The 19849-nt window shown below is 41.8% G+C and overlaps 1 protein-coding gene across 1 annotated transcript in view; it reads right to left on the reverse strand.

Annotated features, from left to right (window-relative positions):
* Positions 1–18888, reverse strand: part of Rbm20 (RNA binding motif protein 20) — a 181976-nt gene extending 163088 nt beyond the window's left edge. Inside the window, exon 1 of the mRNA XM_027930004.2 lies at positions 18725–18888. Within this exon, the coding sequence (XP_027785805.2) occupies positions 18725–18888 (164 nt within the window). The remainder of the gene's footprint in view (positions 1–18724) is intronic.
* Between the last annotated feature and the right edge of the window lie 961 nt (positions 18889–19849).

The following is a 19849-nucleotide window of genomic DNA, read 5'->3' on the forward strand; positions in this document are numbered from 1 at the left end:
TCATCTTGTACATTTTCTGCCCAAGATGTGGAATCAGCTACTTTTCTAAGAATTCTTAGGGCATTTTAACAGAAAAATTGTTTTAGAAGCCACAATCTGAATGTTATAGGTGCTTATTGCTACTGAGTTGTTCATTATGTCAATGCTGTTCAGTGGAGACGGTTAAAAAATAACTTTTATTTGTTTAGGAAAAAGACATCAGAAGTTCATACTGATATTTCCAGTTCAAATTTAATATTACAGGATTTTCAATTAACATCTTTGGTTATAAAATTGGTATCTTTTTATATACTAAAAAATCTTGGTTTTTAATTATCTTAACATAATTGTTTTATATATACGCATTTATGTGTATATATATATGTCATATATGGGTGTGGATTGTACAACTAGGGTTTTTAATCAAATCATTGTGTTTTTAAAGTTATCTGAAATAATTCTCCACCAACTTAATACAGAAATATGTTTCATTTTTGCTCTTGATTTGGGGGATTACATTTTTTTCCATTTCAATTTAATTTTGTTTATAATTAAGAAAAACATTTAGAGAGTTCCAAAGTTAAATCTACTAAATAAAATACATTCAGTTTCTACCTCTGATCCACCCATCAATTTCCTCCCTCCACACACAAGTAACCATTTTTTTAACCACAGGTAAATACATAAGTATTCATACAGAAAAGGTAGCATGCCCCACCCCCATTTATTTTGCACTGACTGTTTTCATTTAACAGCCCACCCTGGAGAGCATTCCATAACAATATGTATTCTCCCCTTTCCTTTTCTCTGCTACATAGAACACACTGCATGGTTATCCTTTAGTTTACTCAGCCCATCCCCTATTGATGGGCATCTGTGTTGTTTCCAGTCTTTTGTTTTATTGCAAACAGTGCCATAATGGAGCACCTTGTGCATGTATCTTATTTTTGCCTTTGTATTTTGGGGTAAAGCATATAAATAGGATTGGTTGGTCAAAAGGTAACACATATGTAATTTTGTTAGATATTGCCGGCTTTTCCATAGAGATTGTATCATTGCACATTCCCCTGATGGAGTGAGATGCTTTACATGATGACTTTTTTTTTTTTTTCCTGAAATCTTTAGAGCTTAGTTTAAAATCTTCGAAAGGGATTTAATTAAAGCTGTGGAACCCAGTTCTTTACAACTGGACAAAGGAATTTCTTTAGCAAAAGGGCAGTGCTCAAGGGTCTGCCTCTATCTTCTGCTTTCTCAGATTGGCACTTCGTACATACTTCTCTGATGTCAGAGAAGTCAGGCCCTGTATCACATATTCTAAGTGAAAATATCAAAGATCAGTTTGGGTCATTGTGAACTGGAAGTAGTTTCCTGAATTGAAAAATGAAAGATCATTGGGGTGGGAGGAGCCTCAGTGCCTTCTCTCCTAATCCCCTCACATCCTTTCTAACAAAACACAGATTTGATTTGGAATTTAATGGCACCACAGCCAAGGGCTGGCTTCTATCCACACCACACCACTGAAGATCATCTTCCCCACGCTTCCCTTGACCAGTCCCAGCCCAGTGTCTGAGATTAGGCAGCTCAGAGACTTTGATCTTCCTGCTCACCTCTACTTGGAACATTTCTGAAAGCTGGCCCCTTTGGCTGTGCATATATGAATATATGTCCATCTTCCTCCCACTCCACTTGCTCAGACAAGGTAGGCAACAATATTTTATAAGGACCTACTTTTATCCTTTAATAATACATTCTTGGGCGTCCTTGGTATCAGTATGCAGAGATGGTTTGCATAGTATTGGGAGGAAGGAGCAGAATTTATTTCCAGTTCCCTATTGCTGAACACACAATCATTCCAAGCTTGGGGGCCACTATTTCAAGGAACTGCAGCCAGCCCTGCCACTCTCCTCTGCCATCAATATCCCACCAAATATACAGCCCAGAACTCAACCAAAGTGGGTCCAGCCACAGGCAAGACGCAGCGCAAGCACTGAATCCGGCATGCCCAGGTAAGTTCTGTTTCCAAGAATCACATAGGAGCAGAGGATGCAATCCTCTCACAGTGGACACTTTCAGTTTCCAGAATCACAAAACTCTGATTTGGAAGCCAGCAACAAATGCCACAACCCCAGCATCACTAAAGTTGGCATTTTTAAACAACGGCTTACTTAATCATTCAACAGATATTTGCCAAGCCCCATCTAGGTGCCAGAAACTCTTCTTGGGTGCTAGCAGGTAAATCCCTGAATAAAAGTCCCCTGCCACTGTAAGGCTCACGTGGAGGGGGCAGACTGAAATGGGACGTAACAGACAAGACAAGCACAACAGATAAGTAAAACACATGAGTCATACATCTGATGGAACACAACAGTTAGAAAATAAAGCACAGTAAGGGAACTTGACCAGGAAGTGACGGGCTGAGATGCAATTTAAATAGGGTGGTCCAAGTAGGTCTGACTGCAAGATCATGAGCAATAAACTACTTTTCAGGCAACTCCTTTTTCTAGGCTGCCACCGCCACCTGTGATTATCAATACCATCATCAAACTGTTATTATCACAAATACTAAGGCAATAATAGAGAATTATCTTGTCTGGGTGTGGTGGCACCCACTTCTTCTAACCCCAGTGGCTCAGGAGGCTGAAACAAGTTCAAAGCCAGCCTCAACAACTTAGCAAGGCCCTAAGCAACTTACCAAAACAAAAAAATAAAAAGGGCTGGGGATGTGGCTCAGTAGTTAAGCACCACTGGATTCAATCAAAAATAAATAAAATTTATTCATTCAAAAATAAATACACTGAACTTGGGCTGGGGTCATAGCTCAGCGGCAGAGTGCTCACCTAGCATGTGTGAGGCCCTGGGTTCGATTCTCAGCACCGCATATAAATAAAGGTGATTGACAACTAAAAAAATATTTTTAAAAAATAATAAATAAATAAATAAATACAAACTAAAAAAAAAGCTAAGAAGTGTATCAGTGTTGTAGCTGCCTTGAGTTCTTTTAGAAATTGCTTAAAATAAGCAGAGTGCTAGCTTAGGACTTATCCGTGACGCAGAAGATTTTGTCATTGAAAGTTTTAAGACAGCAGGGTTTAAGGGAAGTTCCAACATGCTTATTAACTACTCTTTCTCCTATTTTGGATCAAGTCTCACAGAAAGAAATTCAGCCTGGAAGTTGCCGGTACATACATGATTGGGTCCCTGGCTGGGGATGACCACGTGGAGCAGAAAGTCAGGTTACGTTTGATGCTGACCTGGGAGAAGGAAGACGAGTGGTAGGGGCAGTGTTATGGACAAAGCTCCCCCGGCATTGATGATCACTCAACTCTTCACTTTCCACTTCATCTCGCATTCATTACCTCAGTCCTAGTTATTGTTCATCTTCTTTTTCTCTGTGAAACAGGGTCTAATAATCCATCAGGAACCTATTTTCATAAACAAAAATCCCATTTCACCCTCCCCTTGCTATATAATTCAAGATTTTCTGGGTCTTCTTTTCCTAGTACCACTTCCACTTAAACCCTAAGTAGTGAAGTGGGATTTATTTTCCCCAGATCTTTCAGGATGCCTGGAAAAATCCTGCTCATAACCTCACCTGATATCAAATCAGAATGCTGCTTCCCATTCCCCTTTGCATTTTACAATCCATCGCTACTAAACTAGGTGTTCTGGTCCTTGTATTTTCAATTTTAATCCTGGCAATTGTTCCAATGTGGCAGTTGTCCAAACAATGAAACATAATATTCTGACCAATATTCTACACCAGTGAATGCTTACTTAGAATTCACTACACTCTCGTGAATCAGAAACCAGCAGACTAGCTTTGTATTATTATCAAACAATTATCTTATAATCGTATTATTATCAAACATTCAGGGTATAATTCCTTAGTATCCCCAAATTAGTACCATTTATAAACTTAATTGAGAATAAACTCCCAAAACAAAAAGTGCTTGCAGTACATTAAATTACTTTGGTCTTACCATTCTAGGACTTTATTCCTATCAATACATGTTCCTATGTTTTGTCACCAGTTGTGACAACAAGCCCCACATCAAAGAGGAGCCTGTTGTCTCCGGGCTCCTGTGGAGGTGTCTCACCTTGGCATACAGTGGGGCCAGTGGAGCTCAGGCTTCCGACCTTCTGAATCTGTGTCCCCAGGACGCTGCATTTCCAAACATAAATGTCTATCTGGTCTTTCAGACAGGAAGCCCCAGTTGGAAAAACCCAGGCATCAGGGTCACGACCACTCTCACCTGTGAGACCATCCCATGCAGTTTTTCTCATCCCCAGGTCAGTTAGGAGGAGAGTCGGGCTGCAGTGAAGTTCTTTATTCTCCCTGTATTCAACAAGCTGCACCAGGGACCTCAGCAGGCGGAGGCTGCACTGACCCTGCCTGCAGAGTCTTTATGGGAGACCGACAGAGGGAAGCATGGGGTCAGTACTGCATGCTCCAGGTCAAGGAAAGCTTCCTGGAAGAGGTAAGGGCTCAGGAGAACCCACCAGAATGAACTAGAATGTTCTAGTCGAGGAGGGAGAGGATGGCATAGGCAGGCAGAGGAAGCAGGAGGGCAGCCCCGACAGGACTGCAGGGCTACGCAGGGGCAGATCTGGAAGGCTCCAGAAAGCATTCTGAAACCTGACCTCCAGGCAATGAGAAGCCCCACCGGGCTTTCAGCAAGCAGAGGACAAGATGAAGGCTGCCCTGGTGTAGAGAAAGAAATGTCAGGAGCCAGGCCTGGCCAGAGGAGGCAGGGGGCAAAGAAAGGGAGGAGGGAATGCAAGTTGGGGGGAGAGGGAAGGCCTGGCCCTGAGCCTGGGTTCTCGGGTCATTGGCCAAGGGACCCTGGGCCACTGCTAGCTACTTAATCCCTACCTACTTCACAGGGTTGCTGGAGGATTAAAAGGGATAACCTAGAAGGAAACAAAGCACCCTGTGAATGCAAAGCACTGCACACATGCACAGGTCACCCCCAGCACTGCAGCTTCTGTAGAGACTGCATGGGCAGAGATTCCACGTCACCCCCACAGGCGCAGGACCACCCTGCTCCATTGGACTTCTCCAATGCTTCATGGCCTCCAATCCACCTCCTCCCCATACCCAGTCCCCTCTTCTGTAAAACAAGAGCCGAAGCAGATGGCCTCCAGGTCCCTTCGAGCTTGAAGTTCTATGTTTTGTTGTCTCAATCACCTTGTGTTCCAATTTTCATAGTGATACTTATTTGTCAAATGAAAACATCGGAGGAAGAGTTGGGTGCAGGGGCCCACGCCTATAATCCCAGGGGCCTGGAGGCTGAGGCAAGAGGATCACAAGTTCAAAGCCAGCCTCAGCAACTTAGCAGAGCCCTGAGCAACCCAGTAAGACCCTGTATCTAAGTAAAATACAAAAATGAGCTGGGGATGTAGCTTATGGTTAAGGGCCCCTGGGTTCCATTCCTGGTACGTGTACACACACACACACACACACACACACACACACACACAAGGAGGAAGATACATCAATGGAAGAAAATTAAAAAAAAAAAAAAAAAACAACTAATCTAAGGAGTGATTGAAGACTAAGATGAAAAAGTGTGTGCTCTTTAAATCCCTTGAAGGGTTTCATCAACATGCTAGACTTGCAAAGTGATGTTCACACCAGCTTTATCTGCAACAGCCCAACCTGGAAAACAAGCTGAATGTCCATCAGGAGAAGAACGGATAAGCAACTGTGCTGCATCCATAAACAGAATACTATTTGGCAAGGGGAAAAAAAGGCCCTGGGGAGGGAATGCAGGGCTTCACACCCGCTAGGTAAGTGTTCTATCACTGGGCTATGCCCCAGCCCTTTTTTATTTTTATTTTTTATTTTATTTTTTAGGGTCTTGCTAAGTTGCCCAGGCTGTGCTCAAACTTGCGATTCTCCCACCTCACCCTCCTGAGGAGCCGGAATCACAGGCATAGCGTGACAGGCCCAGACTTCTGATGTAAGCAACAACACAGGTAGCTTCAAAATCATTGTGCAAAAAGAAAATTTACAGAATGGGAAAAAATATTTGCAAGCCATATATCTGGTAAGGGGCTGGAATTGAGAATTTATAAAGAACTCTGACAATTCCACAACAAAAATGCAAACAACTCAGTTTAAAAATGGATGACAGACTTGAATAAACATTTCTCCGAAGAAAATACACAAATGGGCAACAAGCACATGAAAAGAAACTCAATGTCATTAATCACTAGTGAAATAAAACCACAAGATACCACTTCATGCCCACTAGGGTGGCCATAATAATAATAATAATAATAATAATAATAATAATAATAATAAAACAAGCGTTAGCAGGGATGTAGAGAAAATAGAATCTTCATTCACTGCTGGAGAAAATATAAAATGGCACAGAGCTTTGGAAGGCAGTTAGAAGCTTCCTCAATAAATTAAACAGAGTTACCTATAACCCACCAGCTCCCCTCCAAGACAGAGTCTCAAAAGAACTAAACACAGATGTTTAAATAAAAACTTACACACAAATGTTCATAGCAGCACAATTCATAATAGTCAAAGGTGGAAACAACCCAAATGTCTACTAATGGGTGAATGGATAAACAAACTGCTACCAATCAACAGAATATTATTCAGCAATAAAGAGGAATCACGTACAGATACACACCACAGTACGGATGATGCTAAGCAGAAGATGTCAGACAAAAAAGGCCACTTGTTGTGTGAGCCCACTTATCTGAAATACCCAGAATAGGCAAGCTCACAGAGACAGAAGTAGATTAGATGTTTTCAGGAGCTGGGGAGAAGATGGGAAGTAACCGATTAATAAGTATGGGTTTTCCTTTTGGGGTGGTAAAACGTACTGAACTAGGTGGTGGTGATGGTGGCCTAGCATTGTGAACGTACTTGACATCACTAGATCACACACTTCAAAATACTAAAAGGTAGACGTTAGTGCTACAGTTCCAATGTGGTTTGTCCTCCTAGGATTCATGTGCTAGAAGCTTGGTCTTCAGTGTGGTAGTGTGACTCTGTTGTGCTGATGGAGCTTTAAGAGATGGGGCTTAGTGAAAGGTCATTAGGTTATTAAGATTGCTGCACTCAAAAGAGACTAATATAGTTCCCCTAGGACTTTAGTCCATTCTCCCAAGAACAAGTTGCTATAAATTGAGGTCACCTCACACATTTGCCATCTTCTGTATGCAGGTTTTTCCCTTTCCACTTGTCTGCCCTGTGGTGACATAGCCAAGGCAGCCCTCACCAGAAGCCAAACCAAAGAGGCCTCCAGATCTTGGCCTTTCAGCCTCCAGACCTGTTAGCTAAATAAACCTCTTTTCTTTATAAAGTAACCAGTCTTGGGTATTTTGTTATAGCAACAGAAAATGGACTAACACAGAAAGGTTATATGTATTTTTATCACAATTTTGTAAAAAAAATCCTCCCCAAGGTGCTGGGGATGTGGCTCAAGCTGTAATGCGCTCGCCTGGCATGCACAGGGCACTGGGTTCAATCCTCAGCACCACATAAAAATAAAATAAAGATGTTGTGTCCACCAAAAACTGAAAAATAAATATTAAAAAATTCTCTCTCCTCTCTTCTCACTCTCTCTTTAAACAAACAAACAAAAAAATCCTCCCCAAAATTATTATGCTGATTGAAAGAAGCCCGCTTCCCCCCACCCCCAAAAAGTATATGTTTTGATTCATTTTTTTTTAAAGAGAGAGGGAGAGAGAGAGAGAATTTTAATATTTACTTTTTAGTTCTCGGTGGACACAACATCTTTGTTTGTATGTGGTGCTGAGGATCGAACCCGGGCCGCACGCATGCCAGGCGAGCACGCTACCGCTTGAGCCACATCCCCAGCCCTGTTTTGATTCATTTTTATAAAATTCCAGAAAATACAAACTAATCTGTAATGACAGAAAGCAATGGTCAAGGAGAGGAGGGAAGGACAAAGAGAATGAAGAAACTTTGAGGATGGTAGAAAAAATGTTTATTATCTTAATTGTTTGATGACGTGCAGTTTGGTGAACTTCAATTATCTCTCTGTAATAACTGAAAAAATTAAATATTTGTAAATTATTACTGCGTCTCTGAGTCACAGAATGTTTGCTACTTACAACACATTGAGGAACTCACTGTTTCACTGGCTCTTACTGTAAACCCTTCTGCAGATCAAAAGCAATCAATCTTTTCCTAATTCATTGATTCTCTTCCGTCTGGCTTTTACATACCACTGTTTCTTCAAGCAAAAGAGCACCTGTAACGATGCCTGCAAAGGCAGCTCAAGAAGCTTATTGGGGCGGAGAGTGACAGAGCTCTGGGTGACCAGGTTTCAACGCAGGAATACCTCTTGCTATTAATAGGACCCTGAGACACTTTAATCATTGCTGAATCCTGGTTTTTCTGAATTGGTTCAAAAATGATCTGGTAGAACTTGGCAGATGCTCACTTTGCAAATCAAACAATCATATCTGTTATTATTTTAGCACATGCTGAGAGGATTATAAGTGTTTATATACTCTCTGTGAGCATCAAATTCAGGTCTGACCTAACATGCATAACAAGCAAAGTAAGACCGTGAATCAAATGCCAGAGTCGGATTTGCTCATGGAATTTAAATTGGGATATGGATTTCACTTTAAACTAAAAGGCACACTTAAAGCTAAAAAGAAGAAAAGAGGAAAAAAATTTTCATTGGATTGCTTAGTTTGTCTCAGATTAAACTTGACCTACTTCAAATTTGTTTTAACTATTTTTTCCTGTCTTTTCTTCATGATAGATTTTCTATAAATTCTCTTAAGGAAAGATATTTACATAGAAATGAATTTACATAACAATCTCCATTCCTAGCCCAGCTCCACCAGTTTTTTTAATAAATACTATTTTCTTAGCTTTTCTGAGTCCTTGTAAAGTTGGGGCTCCGTTTCCTCATCTGTAAAATGGGAAGAATAACAGCACTTCATAGATTATTGTTGGATTAAATCGCCAAGTTAGATTAAACACACGTAGAGTGCTTAGAATGGGAGCTGGCACACAGGAAGCACTCAGCAAAAGGTTAGTTGCTATTTACTATGGTTCCCTTTTGCAGATAAGAACACCGAGGCTCCCGGTTGGTAGAGGCAAAGCTGAATTTAGAGCACAGAGCAGCAGGAGCCTGCTCCTGATTCCTTTTGCCACTCCACACCACTTTCCCAACTCGGTCACATTTTGTGTATGAAAATAAGAATACCAAACGGGAACAGGCAAAAATAGATGTGTAACTTAAATCTAAAAAGCATGAATAAACTGCTACTCACCGACCGGCTCCCGGACTTGCTGGTTGAGGCCGCCGGGGGCAGGTCATCAGTCATTTTTAAAGTCAGTTTCATATAGTGCTCTTGAAAAGGGAGATAAAAGATTTCTACAAGGAAACCCAACACTGCTTCAAGAAGATGCCCCCAAAATCTCATGAGCTACTAAACAATACACTAGCACCACTTCCTGCCATTAAAAGGGATTTATAGTCACCCTGTACGGACATTAAAACAGCACTGCAGCTTCCTACAGGAGTTAAGTGGGAAGTGGCTGGCCCATCAGTTGAACCTCTTCAAGTCAGAAATGGAAAAATCTAGAGACTCAAGCTAATATCTACAGGCGGGTAGAATGCAAACATATTTGCAAGGCTGTTCAATTTAAACTATAAATCCAAATTCATCTATTCTAAGGTGATATTTATCGATCTTTCTAGTTCCACATGTTACATTGGAAGTGTTTTTTTTTTTTTTTTTTAATTTGGTCCAATTAAAAGAAAAGAAAAAAAACACTAGAAAGTTTGTTGGGAAACAGAATATCCACAGGCTTCAGAGTACCACCCCACAGACCACTTACAATCACAGAGAAAAATGTCCCTTTACAATGGAGAGAGCAGGGGATTACCCTGTTAACCAGGGATCACACTCAGATGTACATCACCCGTGGTGCATCACTGCCAAAGCGCCACCCTGAACCTGGATAAGGAAACAACAGACTCCAGATCGCTGTGCATGCTGTGGGACAACTGGCTGCAATCTCTGACGTCTTCACAAAGAGGTGGATGCATCTGATAGGTAAAAGAAAGAGATCCCTGGAATAAAGGCCCTGAGGAACCGAATGGGGGGTGAGACTCCTGCCAAGACAGACATTGTTCTGAAAATTCAGAAAAAGTTAAAAATCTAGCGTTTGTTAGCTAAAATTTAAATGAGACTAGTTTCCTCCGATATAACAACATCATTATGTAACTTACTTTCAAATAGTTCAGGGGAAGAAATAGGAGAGAGAATGCCCAAGAGCAAACAAGAACGCAAGTGTCGCTCTCTAAAAGGAAGGTATAATACAGTCAAAATTGCACCCTTGGTGGAAACCCATTCAAAGCAGAGTGAGTGACGGACAGGGTGACAGAAACAATAACAGGCATTCCTGTCGCTGGCTCGGGACTGAGAAGTAAAATGTGTTTTACTCCCTTTAATGTAAATATTAGGTATGTGGCTATACTTTAAAAGGTTCGTATCTCCACCATAGTTTCAAGGGTGTCGAGAGGATGCTTCTGTGTATGAAAGGAAAGCAGATCTTGGGTTTTTCCCTATTAAGGCCCAGAATAAAGTAACCTTGAACCACGATGAGCCGAGGAGAAAATGTGATGCTCAGCTTCTGTTTGGCAGGAAGACAGAGCATGAGATGCCCTGAAGAGACCCGGGATCCTGCCACGTGGGGGCAGGAGCACAGCACAGGGAGGACATGACACACCCAAGGGTACTCTTCTCAGTCATGCAGGGCGCATGAGCAGATGAGAGTCTGAAGATAAATGATTAACTTACAAATGGCCTTCACTTCTCTCTCCTCCATTTCCAGGCAGACAAAGAAGAGCCTAGCAGAAAACATAACAGATGAGAAGCTGGGGATGCTCATCTCAGCCTGAACACTGTGTGACTTTAAACAGTTCAGCTGGCCTCTCTGATGTTCATTTGCCTTACTTAGAAAACCGGGAGGGTGGGCTAAAACAGCTCTCAGAGGCCTTCCAAGATGCTAAAGGGTAGCACTATGTTGAAGACAGTGCGGTACCAATGTGAAATGTCTACTCTGTTTTGTTTAAACATAGAAGTATTTTTTTTCTGATTGCAATAACATGCAATGAAAAAAAAATATATATATATATATATATGGAAGAAAATAAGACAAACCACTACATTGCACCACCCAGAGTTAGAACCATGGTCCACATTTTTATATTTGTTCTATAGCTACTTTTCCAAGCTTGAAAGTGCTAACACATACACTCATACACATTTTTTTAAAAACGAACACAAAATCCTTGAATACGCTCTGTGTGTAGTTGTTTTTAGTTAACAATAGTATATGGTCCTCTCTTCATATCAATAAAAGTTAACTTTTATTGATATGAATCAATAAAATCATTCTAGTGGCTAACTGGTACATGATATTGTACAGACACCGTTTATTTTCCCAACTGAGAAATATTTAGGTGGTTTCCAATTTTTTGCTCTTCTAGACAATGTTGCCATAAATATCCTTCCATATTTATGTCCTCATTTCTGTACATTACTTAAAGTCTGTATGTCAAGATTTAATCACACAACTAGTTTCCCTTCTCAGGCAAGGTTTAAAAAATATCTTAATGTCAAATAACTTTTCTCTATTCCCTGCTAGCTGGGGAGCACACAGCTCTGGCCGGGACACCCCTGTCCTTCAGAAGCTCTGGAAACATTCCTTTGGTCTCTTGATTCAGTGAGCCCACATTAAACCTGAGGCCCAGCTTTGGGATAAACACAATATCTGCAAGACAGAAAAGAGTTTTCAGGGCCTCTTTAGGCAAGTGCAAGTGCCACTTTTGTCAGCAAACACCACTGTTTTTGGAGTTCAGGCTCAGCCAGGATCCTATCACACTTGGTGGCTTGTACATTTACGTTTCTGCCTTTAAAGTTGATTAATTTCGCCAAATACATTCCCGCCTGCCCATAATTCATCCAATTCAGATACATGAAAATCACTGGATCTGTCTGCTAAATTGAACACTGTATTGTTTTTATAAACCCAAGGATTTACTTTAACAGTGCAAAATGAGCAATACTCCAAAATAATTGTTTTATACTTCCCATTATAAAGATTAGAAAACCATTTCAAATGCCTCTTTTCACTGACATTATCATCTACTCTTCTGACTTTAAATCATGTCCCCGATCCAAATACTCTTTGCAAATCCTGGAGAAAGTATTTAATTCTTCTTGTGGCGGTTGTTTTCATGGGTGGTCAATGTCACAAACATGTACCTACACCCATGGCTGGAATTAAACTGCCGAGAATCATATTCTCTGTCACAGGGGGAGGGATGCAAAGAAAGCCATTCTTCATTGATGATCACTCAGCAATTCTCCTGAACACTCACCTCATTTGAGTTTTGGAAGAGGTTACCATCCATCATTTCCAACCCCTGGAGAGGCTGGATTAAGAAGGTTAATTTGGCTTGTCCAGGTCACCCACTCTCAGTCCAGGGTTTTTCCCTCTCTGACCCTCCTTGCCAGAAACTGAATAATTAATTTAAAGTGAAGACACTCATTTTATACTCAATAATGTCAGGCAGATCCTAAATTGTTTTGTTTAATCATGAACTCATAATAAGCCTCCCCCTAACCCCCCCCCCAAAAAAAAGGGAGAGAGAGAAATTAAAGCATGCTTAAAATATAATTTTACCTTGTGTTCTCCCAACCCTGAAGGTCAGGTTTAAGGATTAGTCTAACAAAACTCAAAAACACCTTTTGGGAAAGAGCCTACAGGAAAGTTGCAAAACTGAGAATTATTAAAGGTGTCCAGAAAAGCCTCTAGTGCAGTTTTCCAGGTTGGAACACAGAGAAAAGTGACAACCGGGAGCTGACAGGTCATGAGTGTGACAGAGAGAAAGCAGGTGCAAAAAAAAAAAAAGTCAGCCACAGATGGCCCTGGTGCATCCTTAAAGCACATCCCACATAAAAGTCAAGAAAAGCGGCATGAAAACCATCTTCATGGGGTGATAACCCCCCATACACACATGCATGACGCCCAGTCTTCTGTCTCTGAACACATGGGAAGATTTATTCTGCAAACTGAGCTGCAGATTAACACGTCCTCAAGCAAGTTGCCTTGCTGCTCTCTTTTTGCCCATAAAGTACAATAGCGTTTACATGTGCCATCTCCCCTACAGATATGCTGTCAGCAAGTTGGAAAACTGGCCTTGTAAACCATCAGGGGATTGACTTATAAAATCCAGCAGGAGTTGTAGGAAAGAGGGGGATCGATTAATTCGACTGTAACTCCCACCACTGTAAAGACCTTAGCGTATTAGATGGATAGTTGCAACATAGCAGAAACACGGGAACAAAAATAGTTGGGGGAGGGTGCAGGCAGGGTCTTTCTCTTCCACCTCCTCCTCAAACAGCTGGCAATGATGACTGGTCCCCAAACTTGTCAAAGACTGAAACTTTGTACAACTCCTCAGTTGGGTGGGATTTTAAACAGCGACCACCCATTGAGCCTATGTGTGATGTTAAAAACCAAACTCACATTCCTGATTCAAAATGTGCCTTCCTAATTAGAAGCAGGATTTCCCCATCTACCCACCGGTGGGAAAGAGCGATATGAACACTATGAGCATGCAGGATAACATGTATTACCAAGATCAGGGAAGGTTCATTAACCAGGAAAGGAAGAGCCACGGTCTCTTTCCTACAAATTTACCCTCCTTGCTTTAATTCTGGAATTCATCTTACTTTTGGCAAAACTTTTCAACACTCAGTTCTAAAACAATGCAACCAGACCTTCACACCCACCATGGATTCACAGCAACTATCCCTGTTAAAATATACAAAAGAATATTAGGTCATCCCAAACTAAGTCATTACTGTGGCCGGAAATTAAAATCCCATTAAGTAGCATTTTGTGGTACAGGAAGATTGCGTCAAGCCTTTGTCTGGCTGGGGAACAGGGCTCATGAAGAGACAGGGGATCCTGCTTCCGAACTCTTCTACCTCATTTATTTCCAGTCTTAATTTCCATGTTTAGTTTAGAGCATCTTAAGTTCGGTCCTTTGGTTAGACTTTGCATATTTTTGTTTACCAAAGCTGTGAATTGAGCTATCTCCATTTGTTTACTTGAAACCTGGCTGTCGGGCAGGGAAGAAATATTAGTTTAAACTGAAGTTAAGAACCTACAGTCACAAGAAAAATAAATCAAGGGGAGAGAGAAACTGGATAATGTGGGATCGTTTCGCCAATCCTGGTTGCGGACTTTTCCCCCCTGATGACTATCAGGATAGGCAAAAAAACAATCTTAAACAGATCAGAATTCACATGCCAAGGAACAACTTTTGACTTTTTAAATTATCAATTTGATAAACTGCTAGAAGGAGGCAGCATAGGAAGTTGACAGAAGAATAAAAGAGGAAATCAAAATTTTCTTTTTTTTCCTCCTATAGCACTGGGGTTAGAACTGCTCTGTGTGCACCATATGTAGAGACATTTACTGTGACTAATGGGAATAATGTACTACATTTCATAATACTGATCTCTTGGGCAATTTGAGAAAAACTCATAATTGGAAAGCTATATGCACTATCTAAAAATACTTATCGCAACAAACCCTCCAGCAAAATTTCTTTAAAAAAAAAATACATGAAAGAGGCCTTCAAAGGAAGCAAATAAATTTTTCAGAATACTAAGAAAAAGCCCACCCTCCCTCCTCCCATTTCAGTAAACACTTAATCCTCTCAGATGTTTTCCCCTGCAGAATGCTTGTGCAGTTTAAGATGGTGTTTAAAATTTTCAAAATTCCTTCTACAAGTGTATTCCTATTTCCCCTTAGAAAGGGGAGGCAGGGGGCTCAAACTGATGTTAGAAACTGGCACAGATGTTAGAAATTCTATCCTCTTTCCAGAAAAGGACCAAATATGAGCGTGAGGTAATATCCCTTTTTACCAAATTCTTATTCCTTCTCTCTGGTTCTGGATGTAATTGTCAGTATGTCCATCAAGGTGAGTGGACATCACCCCTAATAGTTATATGGAAATCCCTCTGAATGCAGGATGTTTGTAAAATTATCTGAAATCAGAGTTGCTATTTGTAACATTTTCTATTTTGTGTCAGGGAAGTGCTCTGCAGACAGCAACAATCTAACGCTATGCAGAATTTCATAGTTGATTTTGTGGCTTCAAAAAAAAAAAAACAACAACAACACTAGCACACAGGTGATACTATCTACCAAATGCTAAACCAAAACTTTTTCTATTTTTATAATTGTTTATTTGCTTATAAAAATTATGTGGAAAGGAAAAAAAATAAGTCATCTGTGCTCAAATATGCAATCTAATGCCATCAATGAATCAGGAATACATTGCCTGCAAATTAAATAATTTAGGAAAATCACTTATGTGGTTCACTTCATAAAAGGTGTGTGTGCTTAATTTTCAGCATGATTACTGGCACACTTTGTAGTCCTGTCTTGACAGCTGACTTCAACATTTCACACAGAATCGAATGACTCTGTTTCCATTTCAATAAATATTTTAAAACTTGCAATCTGAAATGTAAATACCTGGTGCTCCTCAAGATTAATAAGTGATTTCCTATAGATTAGGGTTAAATTTGCTTTTAAAGCACACAATTCAAGTAAAATCATTTTGGAAGTAAAACATCATTAATGTTTGAAGAGATACATCCTTATAAAATACCAACAAACACCAATGTTTAATCTTACCTCTGCTAGCATGGAAAATATATAATTTTTAAATCCTCCATTCTAATTTTCTAAACTCATCCCAAATCTCCTCCTAAGCTCTAATTTCCTGATGCCCAAACAGCTCAATAAAAGGTTTTACATTATCTACAATAATACCTCCAGACTGGCAATTTGGAGTATACATATTTCAAGTAAAAATTGTACAAGATGTTAGTCATGTATGTCTATAATCTGGTGGATAATCTTTACAGGTATGCTAATTTTAATTAAGGGTCAGTTATTCCTCAACCAAAGCTAGGAATGCAATGGGTACATATAATCCTTAACTGAAACTAAGAATGCAATGATAAAAAAACTGAATATTCCTGATTAGAAAAGCACCTTGCAGAAATTCACTGCAGATGCAATCTTCATAAGCACTGAGACTGACTTTAGTAAAACAAACACCCAAACCAGTCTCATTATTCACCGTGGTATCTGTTTAGCTACTTACGTTAGGTATTTGGGCAGTTCTCTTAAAACCAAATACAACGCACCTGGACAGGAATCGGTTTTTTTATTACGATCGTTACAGTGTTTTTACCAAAGTCATTGACTTCACCCCAAATGAAAGCCATTACTAATAAAAAACAGCATAGCAGACCTTAAGAAGTGAAAAAGACTCTTGTAATCCTTAAATGCTATGTATACTACATGAAGATTGATGTGTCCATCATTTTGAAAGAGATCAAAACTTCTCCTCTTACACATTACATAATGACTGAAACAACTAGAAAAATTAGTGATTCCTAATAATATTTAATATATGTTTCACTAGAAAAGAACTTCATCCAAAGCTTTAGCTCATGAAAATCTCTAAACCCAGAGGCGGACAACTCATTTTGCCGCTGAGGACAGTCTCCCCGCTACATTTTCTCAAAGATGGCTGGTGCAAACGGCACCTCATAACTACATAAAAATGGTTGCTCAGATTAAATTATGCAAACGTGGTTTCAAAATAAGCTACTCAAGTTTCAGCGCATTAAAGATGAACCTGCAAAGCATTTGCCATGTTGCGCCTGGTTCCAGCGGAATTTCAATGGGTACCGAGGGGAGCACAAGCCCCAAATCATCCTTATAAAGAAAGACTCTGAAACATAAGCCCCCGAACATCAAATCCCATGGGCACATTCACTGGCCTTGAACACCAATCTGTCACCAATGCAAAACAAGACAGAGCCCTAAGGAGCTCCTTCCGATCTCCATCCTGGACTGGAAGCAAAGGGAGCCATCTTTGAAAAGCTCAGTTCTATCTTTTAAAATAAGAGAGTCCAGAGATAGAGTTTTCTAAATGGGGGAGAAATTTTTTTTATAGGAAGAAATTAAAATCTATGTTAAATTCCACAAAATGGCATTTATTTTCTATCTTGCATCATTTCATAATCAGACATCCATCTACAAAGATTTTTCTGTGAATATAAAGTTCCTAGTTTTCTCCTACTTAAAAACAAGTGATAGAAAAATCCAGGGTAATTACAATACCAAAGTAATATCCATGAGCTCCCTTTGTAATTTCAAGGCACAAGGCAGTGGCTGGGTGAGAAGCACATCGAATGTTTCCAAATTAATGATTGGTCAAAGTAGATTTGTTTTCAGTAAGTAGAATTTATATTTTTAATAGTTCTTTTTTCTCTCTTGGTTTATATTTATCTTAAGGACTAAAGAGCTATGTCAAGTAATGAGTTACATAAACCATCAATCATATTTAGTGTTAGCTGAAATAATTTGCAAAGTAACAACAACATGAAATATTTCCATTTTAAATAGTTGGAAACTGTTAGTGGTTGAAAGTTATATAAAATAGCAAGTTTTTAAAGCAAAAAGCTTTAAAAATTAAAGGAGCTTTAATATTCCAGCCAATAGATAGGGAACCATTTTGTCCTGAAATATGAAACCAGCATTATTGATGTCAAACTTGAATTTTCACTCTATTACATAAGTCAGTTTTCAAGACCATAAATATTTCACTGCTATTTGCTTCCCCTTACACCCCTCACTGGTTACATCTCTTGCTACATTTTAATCAGTTTAGGCAATTCCCAGCATCAATACAGCTCCATATGCTCTGCTCCATGCGACCGGTTTTTACTGTACTTTTTGCAATTATTGAGTTTCGCTTAGTTTCCCCAAAGCGCTCACCATTCACTTTCCTACGCTTCTTAAACTAGTATTGAGGACATCGTCACTAGCTGACTAAACTTTTATGAAAATAAAGATCCTTCAAATAAACCAGCATTCTAGGCCTGGAACTGTCAAAATCTCGAGAGAAGGAAGAAAACAAAACACACCATTTTTACTTTACGTTTCCCAAATGGGCTGAAAGAGCTTCTCAGAACCCCTTGACCATCCCAACCTACTCACGCATTGGGACGACATTGAAATTCACGACCCAAGTCGCACAGTTCACCTGAGTCACAAGAGGGTAATATTAATGGAAAACTGTTTTGCGGCCCAGAGCCCTTCTCAAGGCCCTTCTTGAAAAGTGTCTACACTCCGGGGCAAAGCCAAATAAGTTGTTTACAAACCCTGGTCTCCTTTCCCACCCCAAAGTCACTGGTTGACTCCAGGCCACCATTAAGGGTGGTTTCGTTCGTAAAAGCGTTTCACTTCCACACCCTCACGCGCGGGCACACTCACGCTCAACTCCCCATACATTCCAGAGGCCTCTGAGGACCAGAAAGATGAAAAACAGTCCCTGGGCCATTTTCCCCCAATTTGAACTACTTTAGTTCAAAATAGTCAAGTAACATCGCCGAAAAGAGAGGGGATAAAGAAAAACAAAAGTATTTCCCCCAAATAACTTTGCTCCTTTCTCCCCAACCTCACAGCCAGCCAGAATGGCACCCTATAGAGCGAGCTAGAAAACTTCAAACGCAAGGGGGCCACGCGAGGTTCAGCAGGGACCCGAGATGAAGCCACAAAGAGGGTGCCCCCGGCGGGTCCCAAGCGCACCAACCGTCCCGGCTCCCTTCTCCCTTCTCTTACTTTTGGATGATCTGGGGTAGGCTGGCTTGGGGAGGCGGCTGCATCCCTCGCGGGCCCGGGGGCGCCGAGGACGCCTGGGCACCCGGCACAACGCAGGCATCTCTGTCCGGTTGTTCCGGACCGCTGGGGTCCGCGTCCTGGCTCATGGGTGCTGCCAGCACCATGCGGGGCGAGACCCACCCGGGCTCGCGGCGAGGGAACGCGAGAGAGGGGCGGTCCCAGGGCACGGGCGCTCTCTGGCCGGGGTCCCCGTGCCTAGTCCCCTTGTCCTTTTCGGTGGCGCGGGGAGGAGACGAGAGGGGAGGGGAGGAGGCAGTCCCGGCGGCGCCGCCTCCTCCGCCTCCAGCCGCTCCCGCTCAGCCGGCCGTGCCAAGCGGGGGCGGGGGACAGGGGGCGTCTCCCGGCCGGCGGGAGCTGCTTGGCGGCCAGGGGCCGCTGGACGCTGGGGTGGCCGGAGAAGCTCAACCCGCTAACTCTAGGCTCAGCGATCTGGGAGAGAGCGCGGCGCGCGCCACCCGCCACCGTGCGCCCTCCGGTCCCGAGCCTGGTGCTCCGCAGCGCAGCCCACGGCGTGAGAAGGCGAAACGCACGCCAGCCAGCGGCCCGCCGCCGCGCTCTCGCTTCTCCCGGGAGTAGCGAGGCCTCCCGATTGTTCCTGGGAACGGCGCGTGAGGCCTGGCACCCCTCCGGCCAAGAGGAGCGGACTGAGGCCCGGGGCGTCCGAGCGCATCGCTTGTGCGCTGGGCTTGGCATCTTCCCGCGCGGCTGGACTCCCGCCAGCGCCACTCGCATTTGAGGGACTGGGAGTTCATAAAATAACTATCCGGACCCTCTCCCAGGCCGGTGGGATCTGTAACCTCGGGTCTTAGATGACCAGGCCCCGAGGGCTCTCCAAATTGGCAATTCCAGCTGCTCATTTCAGGGGTCCCCAGAAGCAACCGTAGTGGCTGTCGTGGATGTCCTCGTTTCTTTTTCTCTTCACTGAAAACATCCCGCAAGCGCAAAACCAAAATCAAGCAGACGTTCTATACTTGATACTTATTGGCCAAATCTCAGTGGGAACATAAAAGTTGTCGAGGAGAGCGTTCTCAGACGTCGTGCGTCCACCATCACCGCCTCTGAACT

This window comes from Marmota flaviventris, chromosome 4 (genome assembly GCF_047511675.1).
Source record: "Marmota flaviventris isolate mMarFla1 chromosome 4, mMarFla1.hap1, whole genome shotgun sequence".
NCBI lineage: Eukaryota > Metazoa > Chordata > Mammalia > Rodentia > Sciuridae > Marmota > Marmota flaviventris.